This window comes from Vipera ursinii, assembly GCF_947247035.1.
Source record: "Vipera ursinii genome assembly, chromosome: 1".
Classification (NCBI taxonomy): domain Eukaryota; kingdom Metazoa; phylum Chordata; class Lepidosauria; order Squamata; family Viperidae; genus Vipera; species Vipera ursinii.
The window spans coordinates 12,196,969-12,215,724 of NC_139512.1; the positions used below are offsets into that span (position 1 = coordinate 12,196,969).

The following is an 18,756-nucleotide window of genomic DNA, read 5'->3' on the forward strand; positions in this document are numbered from 1 at the left end:
GAGAAGACTCCTGCGAGTCCCTTGGACTGCAAGGCGATCAAACCGGTCAGTCCTAGAGGAGATCGACCCTCACTGCTCTTTAGAAGGCCAGATCCTGAAGCGGAAACTCATTTCCAAAATTCCTGTTGCTTTTCTGCAAACCATTAAGAGAATGGGTTAGTTTCTAATGGATGAAAACTATTCAAATGAGGGAAGCAACCTAGAACGAAGGAGAAACATCTTAACAGGGAGAACAGTTAACCAGTGGAACAACCTGCCTCCAGAAGTTGTGGCTGCTCCAACACTGGAGGTTTTCAAGAAGAGACTGGACAGCCACTTGTCTGCACAGGGTTTCCTGCTTGATCAGGGGGTTGGACTAGAGGACCTCCAAGGCACCATCCAACGCTGCTATTCTCTTAATGCCCTGTCAAAGCCACCCCACCTCATCCATTCCCCCTTTTTGCAAGTCTCCCCAAGACCCTGCCACAATTCTGTGAATGCCGAAATTTGGATCCCAAGACAAAACCTGGCAAAAATGGATGCTTGGATGGATTTTTATTTTTTTTATTTTAATTCCGTTTATATCCCGCCCTTCTCCGAAGACTCAGGGCGGCTTACAAGCTTAGCAGTAAGGACCTTTTCCTGTTTTCGGTGCAAACGTGGATTCTGTGTTACAAGACAAGGAGGAACAAGAACGGCTGTGTCAGAATGGAAAAAATGGCTGGAACACAGAGACACACAGAGTCATCTGAGCCCCAAAACAGGCTGTAGGTGTGTGGGGGTTTTTTTAAAAAAAAATTGTAGAAAACTACAGATCGTGGTTCAATCAACTTAAGCTTATCTTGAACAAAGGAGAACCCAAGGGCAAACGTAGCCTTCTCTATAATAAAAAGAGGAAAGTCTGACTCTTTGCCCTTACCCTAGGCACCAATTTTCCACACCAATCTCTCTCTCAAAAAAAATATATATATCTCAGGACTGGGGACCAGTCTCAGAAGGTAACTAATTAAAAATTATTATCGTCATCTTGGGACCGGCACCAGAAATAAACCCCTCTACCGGTGGGGAGGGAGGGGTTACTGAGAGAAGCCCAAAGCAGAAACGTAATTAATAAAAGAGAACGGCCTCTCTAAAGGGATCTCCAGATTGGAAACCCCCCCCCAAAAAAAAACAGAAAAGAAAAGAAGCTGAAAAAATCAGATAGGGGAAGGAGGGGGGGGGAAGGGAAGAAAAAAGAAAAAAAAGAAAAGAAAAGCAGCCGTATCAGCGGTGTGGCATTATCGCCGCATGATAGGCTGTGTAATGAGCGATCCTTGAAGGGATGCAAAAAGGAAATTAAGCACAGGGTAAACATCCAGACATTACCTGTTACTTACAGAGACACTCGTGCTGTGCAAACAGAGATTGTGGGGCTGTGTGTGCCAAAAGGCTTGGGGAGGGGGAGGAGGGAGGGAGGGAGGCAGCCAGGCAACAAGGGGGGGGGGAACCGGATCGGTCCCAAAGAAACCAGAATGCCCTTGAGTCCGAAAAAGAGAAAGCTCTCTTAGAAGACAGTTTGTGAGCAGCTAGTAGGAGGAAAATGTCACTTAAAGCACGCACCAAAGCAGGGGCGGTCTTTTGCCTGAGTATTTTTGAGATTTCCTAGTTTCGAGTTGGAAGGGGGACCTTGGAGGTCTTCTAGTCCCACCCACCTGCTCAGGCAGGAAGCCCTATAGCAGGGGTAGGCCACCTTGGCTCTTTTGTGACTCGTGGACTTCAACTCCCAGAATTCCTCAGCCAGCATGGGGGAACTATGGCCCCTTCATGACTCGTGGACTTCAACTCCCAGAATTCCCGAGCCAGCCAGGGCTCAGCATGGAAACCTCTCCCTTTCCCCTCAGCGTGGCTGGTCTCAGGAATTCTAGGAGTTGAAGTCCACGAGTCACAAAAGAGCCAAGCTTGCCTACCCCTGAACTAAAGGGTGGGGTTTCTTGCAGAAGGAAAGAGTCAATTCACACAATCACCCAGATGACTTTAGCCTACCGTACGTAAGTCATATATTTTACGTGTATAAATCATATATCCAGCGAAGGTCCCAGGCTAGGAACCAGGAGATGGTGAGTTCTAGCCCCTGCCTTAAGCACAAAAGCCAACTGGGAGACTTTGAGCCAATCACCAAGAGACTGGAAGTTCTAGTGCTGCCTTAAATTAATTAAAACTCCAGGCGCTGTATGCTATGTTATCCAGGAAGTCTTTTGCGGCTACTTGGATGTGGTAGTTTACACCAGAACGGATCCCAGTGAGCGTAAAGGAGGTCTGCTCGATAGGCCTAGTCTGGGGAAGCAAAGAAAAATACAGATAGAGTAGAGTAGAGTAGAGTAGAGTAGAGTAGAGTAGAGTAGAGCAGAGCAGAGCAGAGTAGAGTAGAGAATAGAACTGGAAGGGACCTTGGAGGTCTTCTAGTCCAGCCCCCTGCTCCAGCAGGAGACCTTATCCCCATGGTGGCAAACCTGTGGCACGCAGAGCCCTCTCTGTGGGCACGCGTGCCGCCGTCCCAATCCTAGGCCTTTGGCTGGGTTTTATAAAACCTTTTCGCTTTAGGCCTTTACTCTTGTGTGGGGGGAAAAGGTTCAATCAATCAATCAATTTCAACTTGCGGGGGGAAAAAAGATCTCGCAAAGTTGGGATTGATTGATTGAACTTTTTAGTCCCACCCAGTCTGCTGTTACCACCACGGCCATGCCCACCCAATGGGCCACGCCCACCCGGCACCCGACGATACATAAGTGGGTTTTGGGTTGCAGTTTGGGCACTCGGTCACTGCCTTATCCCATTCCAGACAAGGGGCTGTCCAGTCTCTTCTTGAAAACTTCCAGCGTTGGAGCATTCACCACTTCTGGAGGCAGGCTTTTCCACTGGTTAATCGTCGTCACTGTTAGGAAGCTCCTCCTTAATTCCAGCTTGCTTCTCTCCTTGATGAGTTTCCACCCATTGCTCCTTGCCCTGCCTTCAGGGGCTTTGGAAAACAAGTTGACACCCCCCCGCTCTTCTTTGTGGCAACCCCTCAAATACTGGAAGACTGCTTTCGTGTCCCCCCTCGTCGTCCTTTTCTCTAGACTGGCCAAGCTCAAATCCCGCAAGCGTTCCTTCGTATGTTTCAGTCTCCAGGAACTTTGATCATCCATTGCCCAGCTCAACTGTGGCCATAAGTTGAGGATTCCACCTTTGTTATTTATTAGCATTGTCTGTTCTTCTGACCGCTCGTTTCTTTGCCGATTTAGAGAATTCTCACTGTCCAGTTATCTCTGCTTGCCATTCGGCCTTCGTCAGAGAGATCTTGGCTGGGGATTTCTCAACCCTGACCTTGATAACGGAGGATGAGTTTTGATGAAACTACCTGCTTACTAGAACGCTGGATGGCACCTCATTCATTCTCTTCATTTGCGACTCTTCTGTTGGATTCATCCTCAAGCCTTAGCTTTGCTCTCTCGTGTACTAAGGGACTAATGCGTGCCAGCGCTGTTCTTGCTAAACATACCTGAGAAATCAGTTCCCAGCGCTTTGATAAAGGGCTTAAGACAGAGAAGTCTGGCTTTCCAATCTTGCCCCGACTTTATTTCTAAATTCTGCAAGATTGGAACAGGTAAGCAATCTGACGATAAGTGAAGAGGGGCAAGGCTCATATACTTTGTGTAATCTATTGGGATTTTTACTGTATTTTCCAGTGTATAAGACGACTGGGCGTATAAGACGACCCCCTATATTTCCTGTTAAATTATAGGGTTTGGGCTATACTCGCCGTATAAGACTACCCCTCTTCCAACGCACACCAAATAAAAATTAAAAAAACATCAGATTTGATTTTAATATGGTAATTTTAATTCAAATGCTTATGACATGCAGGTACTTGGTAGGAAAACTGTCACTTATAAACATAAGGCTGTTTGTCATCAAACATGTAAACATAAAACAGTGCAAGTGGATTAAACTTTTCCTAATTCACTCTAAAGCTTTCCCTGCGCAGACCAAATGGGAGATCCGCTCCAGGTTTTCCCAGCCAGCCCGCCCAGTTCCTGAGTCAAATGTGTCCTTAGAGCTAAGCAGCTGCTCTGACTGCTGCATTCCCCACCTGCCTTTCAAGTTGGGATAGATTGCAGCTGCTCTTCAACTTTAGAAGGAAAGACGCCCAGACCCCAGCCTGTAAAAAATCACAGACTGCAGCTTCTTCTCCAATTGATCCCGCTTTCCCTGCGCAGACCAAATGGGAGATCCGCTCCAGGTTTTCCAGCCAGCCCTGTCCCTAAAGTTTCAGCACCCGGCGTATAAGACGACCCCTGACTTTTGAGAAGATTTTCATGGGTTAAAAAGTTGTCTTATACGCCAGAAAATACGGTACTTGTACTGATTCACGTATCTGTTTGAATGCTGTTTAAAGGTTGCTCAATGGTGTGTCTGTCTAACAGTCAACGACTAAGCCAGACCATCATTGGTTGATTTGGGGCGGGAATGGATTCCTTTAAACCAGGGGTCGGCAACCTGAATGGTCAAAGAGCCACGCAGATGTGTGTTGGGGGGGGGGGGGGGGCTGATAATATTGTTAAGCAAACCTGGGACCCTTAAAAGGGACCCACGGGGCCATCTGCATGGAATAAGTCAGACGAGACAGCTGGGAGCCTTGGGGACCACCAGGAGGCAACTCAAGGTATTTCTGGAGGGCTGAGCTATGAATCACTGTATACCCAACTTCATGCGGGTGGCAAATATTTCAAAAGCACAATGCAATAAATAACCATCTTGGGTTTATTAGGCCATCCCCAAGCCCAGAGGTTTGTTAAGGGTTAGGGTTAGCATTGGGGATAATAATAATAATAATAATAATAATAATAATAATAATAATAATAATAATAATAATAATAATAATAATAATAATAATAATAATATGGGCATAATATCCAGTTTTAGAAGAGGAACAGAAAATAGGAATAAACTGCATTTCCCCCCCCCGATAACAGAGGGGTATTTTGTCATGAAAGGGATGCCTATTTATAAATGACCTGGAGTTCGAGATGAAAATGGCCAAGTTGGCCAAGCTGGTAAATTATTCAAGGAGTAAAAATCAGAAAGCGATTTCAAACAGCTCCAAAATGCTGCCTGCAAGCTGAGTGAAAGAATTCCCAGCTGGAACTGATGGCTAAAGAAAGGGAGACAGCCTGTTTCACAATATCGTTATTAGGGGTGGGTGGGAGAAAAACGTTAGGAAACTGCAACCAAGACAGGTAGCGAAGCGGTATAGAAGTCTTAAGTGCTATTGCTGGTTGCCATTACACGGGCACGCCACTCTCTTCCTTTGAGCTACAAACGGTGTTTTTCAGCCTTCTTCTCCCCTGCTCGGCCAAGCCCGTAATCCAGCTAGCCACAGCTTCCACCCAGAAATGTTTGACGTCACACTAAGTTCAGCCAGCAGAGCCAACGCCCAAGGACGACGGGAATTACGTCGCTAAAGAGGTTAAAGCGTTTCCGTTTTTTAAATCCTTCCCTCCCAATTCTTTCATGCATCTGAAGGTGGGACGGGTTTGGTTAAGGCCAAAGGCTGCCTTGCTTGAAGACTGAAGGTTTTAATTACATCCCAGTTTCGTCAATAAACTCATTTACCCGATGCTTGTTGCTTTTTGCTGACTGCAATTCTAAACCGTAGCCCGTTGTGTCCCCGGTGATGTTAAATCACTCTGACTAGTTAGCCAGCTGCTCATTTGGACTCCATTCTGCTTCCTTCAATTATTTCATTTATTGTCCTTAAATCTTACATGGCCCAACCATGACTGCCCCTTTGAGTAAGCGGGTAATTCCTCCTCCCGTCTACCCAGGAAAAGGAGGCAGGAAATACAGGTGTTCCTCAACTTACGACCACAGTTGAACTTTGAATTTCCACTGCTAAGCTAGACAGCGGTTAAGTGGGTTTGGCTCCATTTTAGGACCTTTCTCGTCACCGCGAGGTGAATCGCTGCAGTTGCTCAGTTAACCACACGGCTGTTAAGCGGGTCTTGGCTTCCCTGCCGATTTTGCTCGTCAGACGGTCGCCAAAGAGGATCACTGCAACTGTCGTAACTATGACTCAGTTGCTGAGCCCTGGATGAGCATCCCGTGACCGCGGGGATGCCGCAAACGTCGTTAAATATGAAAAGCGGTCCTTAGTCACTTTTTTTTCAGGGCCGTTGTAACTTAGTCACTAAACAAGATGTTGCAAGTCGAGGACAGCCTGTACATCAAATCACCAAAGGATGTTTGTAAACTCAACCTCCTGCAGTCTCAGGCTCAGCATTTCATTGACCACCAACTTACCACTACTGGAGCTCCACTGGAATGGATAATGATGATGATGATGATGATGATGTTGGAAGGAACCTTAGAGGTCATCTAGTCCAACCCCCTGCTCAGGCAGGAAACCCTATACAAATGGCTGTCCAGACTCTTCTTAAAAACTTCCAGTGTTGGAGAAATCACCACTTCTGGAAGGCGGGTTGTCAGGAAATTTTCCCTTAATTCCAGGTTGCTTCTCTCCTTGATTAGTTTCTATCTGTTGCTTCTTGTCCTGCCTTCAGGTGCTTTGGAGAATAGCTTGACTCCCTCTTCTTTGGGGCAGCCCCTGAGATATTGGAAGAGTTGCTATGATGTCCCCCCTCACCCTTCTCTTCACTAAACTACACCTACCCAATTACAGCAACCGTTCTTCATGTTTCAGCCTCCAGTCCCCCGATCATCTTTGTTGCTCTTCTCTGCGCTCTTTCTAGAGTCTCGACATCTTTTTTACATCGTGGTGACCAAAACTGGATGCCGTATTCCCGGTGTGGCCTTACCAAGGCATTGTAAAGTGGTATTAGTACTTCACGTGATCTTGGATTCTGTCCCTCTGTTAATGCAGCCTAGGAATATGTTGGCTTTTTTGGCAGCTGCAGCAAATGGCTGGCTCATATATAAGGGATTGTCCACTAAGACTCAGAGATCCCTCTCACAGTAACTATTACTGAGCAAGCTATCACCTGTGCATTTGGTTTTTCTTGCCTAAATGTAGAACCTTACTTGCAGAAACTTGATGGATTTTCCAGCTGGGTTTGGCTGCTAAGGAGAGCGGGGAAGACAGAAACCTCCAGGGCAAAATCTGCAGTTTAACCCACTCTAAAAGCCAACTCTACCTACAAATACTCAGCAGACCAATTTTCTGTTAAATCGGTGTTTAGGAAGACCTACTTAGGCATCCCCCCACAGTCTGCCTGTGTTCCCCAAACCAAACCTGGGGCCTGTAGCAAAAGGGCCCGTCTCCTGCTAATACTCACGCGGGCCCAATAATTACTAGGGGGAAACTTGCTTCTAATCAGCCGATGGTTAAATCCCCGCTTGTTTGTTTGTCTGCAAAGCAAATGGAGACCGCCGGAGATAGCAGCGGCACCAGCCCTGTGAGCTGCTACACAGGAGGTGCTCGACTTGCGGTCACAGCTGAGCCCAAAATGTCTGTCGTGAAGTGAGACAGTTGTTTTTTGTCCCAGTTTAAGATCTTTCCTGCCACCGTTGTTAAGTCAGTCGCCGCAGTTGTTCAGTTAGTAACCCGGTTGCTCAAGTGAATCTGGCTTCCCCCGTTGTGAGAAGGTTGCAAAAGGGGATTACCTGATCTTGGGACATAGCAACTGTCATACATGTGCCTCCAGAAGCTGTCAAGGCTCCGAGACTGGAAGTTTTTAAGGAGAGTCTGGACGGCCATTTGTCTGAAGTGGTATAGGGTTTCCTGCCTGAGCAAGGGGTTGGACTAGATGACCTCCAAGGTCCCTCCCAACTCTGTTATTCTATTCTATTGTTCTGATGTTCTGTTCTATGTTCTATTCTATTCTATTCTATTCTATTCTATTCTATTCTATTCTTCCATTCCCCATCCTATCCTATCCTATCCTATCCTATCCTATCCTATCCTATCCTATCCTATCCTATCCTATCCTATTAATTCCCCATTCCATATTCTATTCTATTCTATTATTCTATTCTATTCTATTCTATTCTATTCTATTCTATTCTTCCATATCCTATCCTATCCTATCCTATCCTATCCTATCCTATCCTAACCTATTAATTCCCCATTCCATATTCTATTCTATTCTATTCTATTCTATTCTATTCCATTCCATTCTATTCTATTCTATTCTTTCATTCCAATTTCTATTCTATTCTGTTCTGTTCTCTTTTCTGTTCTGTTCTCTTTTATTCTGTTCTGTTCTGTTCTCTTCTATCCTATCCTATCCTTTTATTCTCTGTTATATTCCATCCCATCCCATCCCACTCTATTCTAACAAGTTGCCAAGCATCTGAATTTGATCACGATCATGGGGATGCTGCAACAGTCCTAAGTGTGAAAATCGGTTATAAGTCACTTTTTTCAGTGGTGAATGGTCACTGGATGAACAGTGGTAAATTGAGGTCATAACTGTGAAAAAGGGTCGTAAGTCACATATTCCAGCGCTGTTGTTAAGAAAGGCTGCTGAAGTAACATTTGAACGAAACGAACTCTTGAAAGTCGAGGGCTACCTGTAATCACTGAATTGTAGCACATAAGTTATCAGCAAAAACTGGATAAAACATGCCAAGATGCCGGATATTTTAATCCCTAATATAAGTTTGTGTGCTGTGTGCGTGCGTGTGTAGCCAGCAATATTTTCCTTTTCTGTTAAAAGAGGGAGAACATGGAACTTTTAGGCAAATGGAAGTCAGCCCTTTAAAAAAAGAAAGAAATCAAAACAAAAGCTTATTTCGGGAACATGAATATTTATGTATTACTTTATATTGCATTTTAATGAACTAGCAAGTTATAAAACACGGCCAGTATTAAAAGTCAGAACTGCTGCACTCTCAGCAAGAGGCTGGGTGTATCACTGTTTTTGCTGGTTGTGCAAGCAGAAACGGTTGTTACTAAACTAGAAAAAAAAAACACACAAAAAAACCACCCCTATTTTCTGAGCTTAGAAATAGTAGATAAATCTCATTGTTGAGGAGGAACAGAAAGGGTTTTTAAAGCTCAGAAAATAAAACATTTCCACGACATAACTAAGGAGGTACAACAAGGATGGGTAATTTAGTGATTTTCAAACATTAGGTAGAATCCAGGGCCCTTCTGCCGTTGCTATAACGTGGTTGACCCTAAACTGAGGAGAAAGCTCACCGCTGGACACTATGCGTAGCAAATGAAGAGAACATTAGATTGCAAATGTCAAATGTTCACTGAAAGAATACACATTCTCAAAATAATAATAATAATAATAATAATAATAATAATAATAATAATAATAATAATAATAATAATAAGTAGTAGTAGTAGTAGTAGTAGTAGTAGTAGTAGTAGTAGTAGTAGGAAGGGACCTTGCTGGTCATCTAGTCCAACCCCCTGCTAAGGCAGGAAACCCTATACCATTTCAGACAAATGGCTGTCCAGTCTCTTCTTAAAAACTTCCAGTGTTAATAATAATAATAACACCATCCTTTGCCTTATCTCACGGCGTTTCCCAACCTTAGCAACTTGGGACAGGCTGGCTGAGGAACTCTGGGAGTTGAAGTCCACGCATCTTCAAGTCGCCAAAGTTGAGATGCATTATTTGACTTCTTTCATCACCCTTCACCGTCACCCCAAACCCTATTCTCACAACTGAATCTCACTTCTCATTTGGAGCTTGATGGGTTTTCAGAGCAGGCAACCTACAGATCTGGTCAATCATGGAGGTGGGAATAGCGAGAGCCGTTCAGGAGGACGACAAGCGGGGTTAGCACGCCGCTACCAGGAAGCTTGCAGCCCGCCAAACCCCTGTCCGACAAGCATCAGGATTCCTGTGGGGGTCCTTGGTGCTCTCTGAGCGTGGTTGTTTCCTTGCGGACGTTTCGTTACCATACTAAGTAACGACATCCGAGCTAGGAGGGAGCGGGCTAGGCTTTCCGTTTATATACAAGTGGCTTGCCCTGTCCGTTCGGCTGGGAGAATTCTCGGTAGTTCCTTGCTGAGGTGGCTGTTTATTGTTTGATTGTTTGTCTGAGTTGTTAGCCCAAGCTACTGTATGTAAGCAGGGAGAAAAAAAACCCTTTCTTCTAGCATCGATGATGTTACCTAGTTTGGGTCATGAACTGTCTGCAAGACAACAATCAAGCTCAGAGAGCACCAAGGACCCCCCAGTCATCATCGTCATCGTCCTCCTCCTCCTCCCCCACTCACAACCCCACTCCCTTCTAGGACTGATGATGTTACCTAGTTTGGTATTGGGATGTCTGCAAGAAATCAACCAAGCTCAGAGAGCACCAAGTCATTCTCCTCCTCCTCCTCCTCCTCCTCCTCCTCCTCCTCCTCCTCTTCTTCTTCTTCTTCTCCTTCTCCTCCTTCCTCTCCTCCTCCTCCTCCTCCTTCTTCTTCCTCTCCTCCTCCTCCTTCCTCTCCTCCTCCTCCTCCTCCTCCTTCTTCCTCTCCTCCTCCTCCTCCTCCTCCTCCCCCACTCACAACCCCACTCCCTTCTAGCACTGATGATGTTACCTAGTTTGGTATTGGGATGTCTGCAAGAAAACAACCAAGCTCAGAGAGCACCAAGTCATTCTCCTCCTCCTCCTCCTTCTTCCTCCTCTCCTCCTCCTTCTTCTTCCTCTCCTCCTCCTCCTCCTCCTCCCCCACTCACAACCCCACTCCCTTCTAGCACTGATGATGTTACCTAGTTTGGTATTGGGATGTCTGCAAGAAAACAACCAAGCTCAGAGAGCACCAAGTCATTCTCCTCCTCCTCCTCCTCTTCCTCCTCCTTCTTCCTCCTTCTTCTTCCTCTCCTCCTCCTTCTTCTTCCTCTCCTCCTCCTCCTCCTCCTCCCCCACTCACAACCCCACTCCCTTCTAGCACTGATGATGTTACCTAGTTTGGTATTGGGATGTCTGCAAGAAAACAACCAAGCTCAGAGAGCACCAAGTCATTCTCCTCCTCCTCCTCCTTCCTCTCCTCCTTTTTCTCCTCCTCCTTCCTCTCCTTTTTCTCCTCCTCCTCCTCCTCCTCCTTCCTCTCCTCCTTTTTCTCCTCCTCCTCCTCACAACCCCACTCCCTTCTAGCACCGATGATGTTACCTAGTTTGGGTCATGAACTGTTTGCAAGAAAACAATCAAGCTCAGAAAGCACCAAGGACCCCCCCCCAGTTCATCCCCGAGCTATAAATCTTCCCTTCTATTGGTGTTAGAATTCCCGCTCTAACTTTATTCCAGGAAAGCCAAAGCACGGGGCCTGATGCAACGAGGGGGAATGAGCAAATGGGATGCACTATAAAAAGAAAACGCGCTCGGCGTCCACCAAGACCGGATAGAAAGACCCGCACACGGATCAGAGAACCGACGGAAGTATACGATGCCATCCAGAGAGCAAAAAGGGTGGAAAACGGAAACGGGCCGCTCACAGAGCAAGACGGACTGAGGGCAGGTGGGCCAAGGTGGTCACCGAGCGGATCCCACTGGGTCAAAAGCCTCCAGGAAGGAAAGGAGTCAGAGCGACGAGACGTCAGCCAGCATGGCGGGCCCAATTGGCGAACGGAAGCTCGGGACCGTCGAGGGGAGAAACAGGCAGACGAGGGCTTCGTCCTGACATGGATAGACCGTGGCTAGAATGGTGACGGTGAAAGAGAAAAGAGGCTGGCATTGCTAAGCTTGTAAGCCGCCCTGAGTCTTCGGAGAAGGGCGGGATATAAATGGAATAAAAATAAAAATAAAATAAAATAAAATAAATCTCACCCACTTCCCCCCCCCCCACCTTCTCTCAAGTAACCTAAGAATCTCTGCCCATCAGGGCTTGTTCGGTAATGTCACGCTACAGCTCCTGACAAGGTAAGCAGAGGGCCTCGGTTTAAAATTGCCACTTCCCCAAATGTCAATTCTTGGCGAACAACCTGGCTAAGCCCGAAATGGCTTTGAATCACAAGGCTTAAAGCTCCCGTCAGAATCGCCGGGAGAAACTGCTGCGTTTTGAAAGGGACAAACGTGACAGCTTGCGGGCTGCAAAAAAAAACCCCCAAAAAACACCTGGATAACCAGCTCACAGCACACAGATGCCAGTTAACTCTTGCCTAAAGCTGCCCAGAATAACGGCGGTCGAGATGGTGGCTTAAAAACACGGGAGAGCCGTAAACCCTTCGAGCTTCAAATCACTTGAAAATTGAGTGGCGCGATGCTTCTCTGCCCCCCTCAGGCCAATTTCTAAATGGCCCAAGCCAGCTCAAGTTGAAAATCTTCCTTTTTAAATTATGCGGGGGGGGGGGGGGAAGCAGAAAATGCTAAAATAAAGGCAGGCTGGGATAGGGTGGGTAGGACCGTCCTTTGCTTGGATTAAAAGTGCTCTTTCGGGCTCAGTTCCTGATTTTATGTAAGTGGAAAGAAGGTGATTCTTGCAGGCCTGCAAGCCTCCTTTGGAAGAGACTCTATTGTGGTTTGTGATCATTGTCCCTCAAACTAACTCAGTTATCCGTTCGGCGGGCGGGTTGAGCGAAAGGTGGCGGGGGCCAGAACACAGGCAGTCCCTGACTTGCGACATTTTGTTTTTAGTGACCATTCAAAGCTTCACCGGCACTGAAAAAGGGGGACTTGGGACCGTTTTTCACCCTTATGGCCGTTGCAGCCTCTCCCGTGGTCACCTGGTCAAAATCCGGCCACTTGGCAATGGACTTGTATTTATGACGGTCGCAGCGTCCCGGGGTCACGTGATCCCCTTTGGTGACCTTCCGACAAGCAAAAGTCAAGGGGGGGGGGGAGAGAGCGAGCCAGATTCACTTAACAACCGTGTGGCTGACTTAACTACTGCAGTGATTCCCTTAGCAACCTCGGCAAGGAAGTTCGTAGAATGGGGCAAAACTCACTGAACAAGCGTCTCACTCAGCGACAGAAATTTTGGGCTCCCTTGTGGTCGTACGTCACACCTGTTGTAGTTTATTGTACAGAGAGCTAACATGTAGGGCAGCGGTCCTCAAACTTGGCCCTTTTGTGACTTGTGGACTTCAACTCCCAGAATTCCTCAGCCAGCCTCCATTTTGTTTGTTAGATTAAGCCAGGGGTCCTCAAACTTGGCCCTTTTATGACTTGTGGACTTCAACTCCCAGAATTCCTCAGCCAGCCTCCATTTTGTTTGTTAGATTAAGCCAGGGGTCCTCAAACCTGGCCCTTTTATGACTTGTGGACTTCAACTCCCAGAATTCCTCAGCCAGCCTCCATTTTGTTTGTTAGATTAAGCCAGGGGTCCTCAAACCTGGCCCTTTTATGACTTGTGGACTTCAACTCCCAGAATTCCTCAGCCAGCCTCCATTTTTTTGTTAGATTAAGCCAGGGGTCCTCAAACTTGGCCCTTTTATGACTTGTGGACTTCAACTCCCAGAATTCCTCAGCCAGCCTCCATTTTTTTGTTAGATTAAGCCAGGGGTCCTCAAACTTGGCCCTTTTATGACTTGTGGACTTCAACTCTCAGAATTCCTCAGCCAGCGTGCCTGGCTGAGGAATTCTGGGAGTTGAAGTTCAAAAGTCATAAAAGGGCCAAGTCTGAAGACCCCTGATGTAGGGTCTCTGCAGCGATACAGGTACTTTGTTTGTGGTCCCAAACACCTTCGAGTTGTGTAGGTGTCAAACTCTGAGGCACTGTTTACCTTGGACGTCTTTATTAGAGCAATTTAACATCGGCAATACCTGGTTAAAGCCAAAATCTGGATTCCCGTCCCCTCAGCACAATAATATTAAAGCATAGTTCCCTCCTTTAGTTAACCGTCATAAATCACATTCTCCAATTAGTTTGAAAGGTGAGTTTTGCCTCCTTAGTTTAACCTGCCAGTTCTTATTGCCTCTTATTACATACAACTTTGAAAACGCTACGCTGCTATGTTATTATGTCTAACTAACCCCCCAAGCATATTCTTCCTTCCCCCTCCCATCTTCATCTAAAAGCGATAGACAAGTAGAAATATAAAACAGCTGCTGCTTCATCTTTTGTCAAAGCAAGAACGTCTGATGTTAGCAGCGTTGACAGTGGGATTGCAACTGTGGTTATTCCCAACCGAGGAATTCTTATCTGCGGGGGAAGCCAATTTAGTCACACGCTGGCTGGGTTTGCCGACTTTGGCACAACCTGTTAAGACGTGTGGACTTCAATTCCCAGAATTCCCCAGCCAAGCACGATTTCCTTATCATTTAAACCCGCCGCTTCTCGCTCTGTCTCCTGAACAGCTCTGGAGCAATTGTGTTGGATCTTCTACCTTTTGAGATATTTTAGATATTTGAAGGCAGCTGTTGCGTCTTGCGCCGTCTTCAACTGTCCTTCGTAAAGCCTTCCTTCCAGGTGCTTTATCGTCTGGCTTTTCTTTCTTGGACCCTCTCCAGTTTGTCAGTGTGTTGCCTTGACGCTGCCTACATCGGATGTTTTTGCATTGACGACAGATGGAAATGTAGCCATTTTTTAACCTTTCTCTTTTAGGGTTAGATCAGGGCTTTTCAACCTTTCCACTTGTGAATCGTGTGGCCCCGGTCTATCTGAATGGATTAAAAAAAACACCCCCTTGCATTTCTTCTTCAGGGGACTTATTCTATCTTGCCTCTTTTAATGTTCCCCAAAATATTTCACTCTCTGAGGTGTGTGTGTGTGTGTGTGTGTGTGTGTGTGTGTGCGCGCGCGCACGTACTGACTTCCTTCATTCTGAAATCCTACAACCTGAAGGACTAGAGATGGATGGATAACCAACTATCTTCACTGGTAAACTGTTCTTGTTGTTGTAGGGATCTTGCCATCAGGAACTTTCCTTCCCTCCTCTCCCTCCCTCCTTCCCTCCCTCCTCCCTCTTTCCCTTCCTTCCTTCCTTTCCCCCCTCCCTCCCCTCCTTCCTTCCTTCCTTCCTTCCTTCCTTCCTTCCTTCCTTCCTTCCTTCCTCCCCCAAAGTCAGGGCTTTTCAACCTTTTCACCCATTGTACCACTTTTAGGATATGGCAACGTTTAGAGTACCACCTACGAAGGTGTCAAAAACTTGATGACCAAAAAAAAAAAAAGGAAAAAAGTGATAAAGTACAGGTAGTCCTCGACTTACAACCGTTTGCTTAGTGACTGTTCGAAGTTACAATGGCACTGAAAAAAGTGGCCCCCAAGCCACAGCCGAGTAAGACGCCTGTCTCCCCGCCCGGTGGGGCTCTTCCTCCTGCCCGCGGTTTTCATTGTTGTGAGCATTTCTGTTGAGGATTGGCAGCGGGGGTGGGGTGGGGGGTGTTTGGTTTTTATTCCCCCCGTCTGCCAGGTGGTTGAAGCAGCTGGAGCCTGGCGCTGATCCTGGCACTCCCGCTGAGCCCTGCAGCTCCAGCCATTTCTCGCTCAGGCTTGTGCAGTGCTGCCATCGGTTCAGCTCATTCCCCTCCCCCGCTGCAACTTTCCTGGGATGGTCGCGTACCACCTGCCAGGTGCCAATGTACCACAGGTGGTACCCGAACCACTGGTTGAAAAGCCCTGGGTTAGATGCTGCTGGGAGGCGGGGGATATGAATGAGAGTCCAGCTAGACATAACAACACTAAACTTAGCGTGAGAATCAAGGTTACTGAAATCAGAGATGATAAAAGAATTGGCCGGCCGGAGAGCTGGAGAGGAAGCCCGCACACTTCGAGCTAACTAGGGAATGTGATTTATGACTATTAATTGGAGGAAGGAATTGTGCTTTGATACTAGGTGCCCAGGGGAGGGGAATTCAGTTTTTGGCTTCAATTAAGTGAGTGCCGATATGGTGCTACTCAAATAAAAGATCCTTTAAGGTAAACAATGCCTCGAAGTTCTTTTGAAGAGTTTCATCTGTCGGAACCATGACACGATGCACGAAACTGGGTGCAACAGTCTCAGCATGCTTGGATCGTTCTGCTATCGCAGGGGTCCCCAACCTTTGGCACTTGATGACTTGTGGACTTCAACTCCCAGAATTCCTCAGCCAGCCAGGCTAAGTGCCCAAGGTTGGGGACCCCTGTGCTACAGGGAGGAATAAAAACTTCTCTTAGCTGAAAAGGCTGGCAGAGGTAGATACTTAAAGGATATACATCTGGTCCTTGACATACAACCACAATGGAACCCGCCCATCGTGACTGTTAAATCATGAGAGTCGTAAATCAGGACACCCGCGTGACCAACCTGATTTTGTGAAGGTCTTTTTGCCCAGCGGTTGTTAAATGAATCCTGCGGTTATTAAGCAAACCGGAGATTTGCTATGGGGCCGGTGTTGCTAAAAAAAACACGGAAGTAAATGCTTGGGTTTTGGCCAAACCGTCATGAAATGTGGGCATTTGACCCCAATGGCAGTGAATGCAGGTCAGTTGTTGAGCCCCTGACGTGCATTCGTGAGACCGCCGTGGGTGCGTGTATGTGAATTCCAAATCCAGATTAAGTACCAGATTGGAAAGGACCGTCGGAACTGTTCTGTCCCAGCCAACGTCCTTGTTAAACTCACAAGTAGAAACTCCTCTTCCAACAGCCCTTTTATTATTATTTACAGACCTGCAAAATATCCAAAGGCAAAGGCAAACAAAACACGATTCAATGAAACTTGATTCCTTTACAAACGCTTGCCTTCAGCAACCAGCACCGCCCACTCCTTCCCTTTTTATTATGCACCCCCAAGACGTGGCTTCCTAATGCCTTCTCCTCTGCCTTTGGAGCCGCCCCATTGCCTCCCTCTGTCCAACTCTCATTGCCTGTCGGCATTTGCGAGCATCTATGATGTCTTCCAGCTGTGAGTCTTCAAGAATCTGACTCAGCTTCCTAGCAAAGCTGTGTCTCAGCCTGAGCAGGAGAGGAGGGGCCAGGCTCCTCATCAGATTGTAAGTCTTGGAGCTCCTCAGAGCCTTCGTCTGACTCTGAGGGCACTCCAGGCCCCTCCCCCTCCTCCTCTGATTCCTCAGACTCAGCTGCCGGGTCCACTGGTGAGGAATCACAACAGGAACTTTTGAACAGTTGTAAGCAACCGGTCGTAAGTTGAGGATGACCTATATCTTCCTAAAATTCCACAAGCCTTACCAATTCATCCTAAAGCACGGGACAGCAGACCAAACATCTAGCCTTCCAGAAACACATATTAGAAAACAGACTACAGTTGGGTGTGTGTGTGTGCAATCTTTTGAATCTAAGCTATCGCAAACTCCACCTTGGGCTACCCAAATGACCGAAACCCAGGCCATTCTGCATTTGTTTCGGGACTCCAAATATTTCAAACCGGTTCAATTTGCAAAACGTTATGCCTGTCTCAAAATCGCAGCTGTGTCTCAGCCGGGAGGGGGTAGCGTTTGGAGTGTTCAAATAGAGGCGAGAAGCCTAAAATTTGCGTTTTCCCTCTCTCTCTGAATTGCCTATTTCAAAGTGTTTGTGTGAAAGGGGGAGGGAGAGAAAAGGCGGAAACGGGTGGATTGTTTGATCTCCAGGCAATAAAAGGAAAAAAACCCACACACATTAATTAATATTATGTAACAAGGGAAAGTGACTTCCAGCTAACACTGGATCTATTTTGAGAATATCAAAGGGATACAACTGATTGTTTCTCTACTTTCCTTTCTTTAACAACAGGAGGAACACTTTGTCGAGGTAACCTCCTCTGCTCAATCAACACAATCCACACATCACAGCAAACAATTGTTTTGCAAGTTTGAAACCAGCCCAGGGGAAACACTTTGTCTCATGTCAATTTGAACGCTTTCCTCTGGGATCTCCTGATTATCTCCTCCACTGCTAAGCCTGCTTTCCCAGCGGAAGCAGAATTGGGAAATTAGAATTTGCATGTGTGGGGAGAGAACTCTGATAAAACAAAGTTTGTTCCGTGATGCTGAATCTCTCTCTCTCTCTCTCACACACACACACACACACAAACCCAGTGAAGATCGGGTACATGCGCTCAGATCTGGTCCCAATTTGCAAGCCGTGGTTTGCAACGCGCAATAAAAATTCTCTGCACGAGCCCTGAAAACTACCGGCCCAGAAAAGAGGCAGGCACTTACCTGGGTGGCCATCTTGCCGTAATCGATCCATCGCAGGGTGGCAAAATTGGTGGACTCTGCGCAGTTGAATCCATGGTTGAACCCCGCGTGGTAGCCATAAGGAAAAGTAATCATAAATTCACCAGCTTCCTGGGTGATCTGAAAAGAGAGAAGGGAGGAATTTATCTCCCAGCTGGACAGGAAGCAACCAGAACAAAATTTAAGGTGAACACATTACGTTTTCAGTGACTCTGTTTTCAAAGAGTAACCTGCAGCTTCTACAAGAGAAATTCACTTTATAACCAAATTATTTCCGAAACACAGACATACAGGCAAGACCAGTGCTGCTTTTACTCAAGGAGCTGTTCATGTATCTTCCATATTTTCTACCTATCTTAGCAGAATACAGAATGACAGAGTCGGAAGGGACCTTGGAGGTCTTCTAGTCCAACCCCCTGCTCAAGCAGGAGACCCTATACCAGGGGTGGACAACCTTGGCTCTTTTATGGCTGGTGGACTTCAACTCCCAGAATTCCTGAGCCAGCCACGCTGAGGGGAAAGGGAGAGGTTTCCAAGCTGAGCCAGGCTGGCTGAGGAATTCTGGGAGTTGAAGTCCGCAAGTCATAAAAGAGCCAAGGTTGCCTACCCCTGTTCTGTACCATTCTGGACAAATAACAGAATGACAGAGTCAGAAGGGACCCTGAAGGTCTTCTAGTCCAATCCCCCAGCTCAAGCAGGTGACCCCGTACCATTCTAGACAAATAACAGAATGACAAGAGTTCGAAGGGACCTCG

At 46.8% G+C, this 18,756-nt stretch overlaps 2 protein-coding genes across 9 annotated transcripts in view; one reads left to right on the plus strand and one right to left on the minus strand.

The window, feature by feature from the left end:
- Positions 1-18,756, minus strand: part of KDM4B (lysine demethylase 4B) — a 262,102-nt gene that overhangs the window by 107,771 nt on the left and 135,575 nt on the right. For all 8 annotated transcript variants that reach the window (XR_014492596.1, XM_083363244.1, XM_083363243.1 and 5 more), the window contains exon 9: positions 17,984-18,121. Coding sequence is in view for 7 of the 8 variants with exons in the window: in XM_083363244.1 (XP_083219370.1) it covers positions 17,984-18,121 (138 nt within the window). In the remaining variant the exon portion in view is untranslated. The remainder of the gene's footprint in view (positions 1-17,983; positions 18,122-18,756) is intronic.
- TICAM1 (TIR domain containing adaptor molecule 1) overlaps positions 18,524-18,756 on the plus strand; it is a 232,135-nt gene continuing 231,902 nt past the window's right edge. Inside the window, exon 1 of the mRNA XM_083363631.1 lies at positions 18,524-18,599. The gene's annotated coding sequence lies outside the window, so the exon portion shown is untranslated. The remainder of the gene's footprint in view (positions 18,600-18,756) is intronic.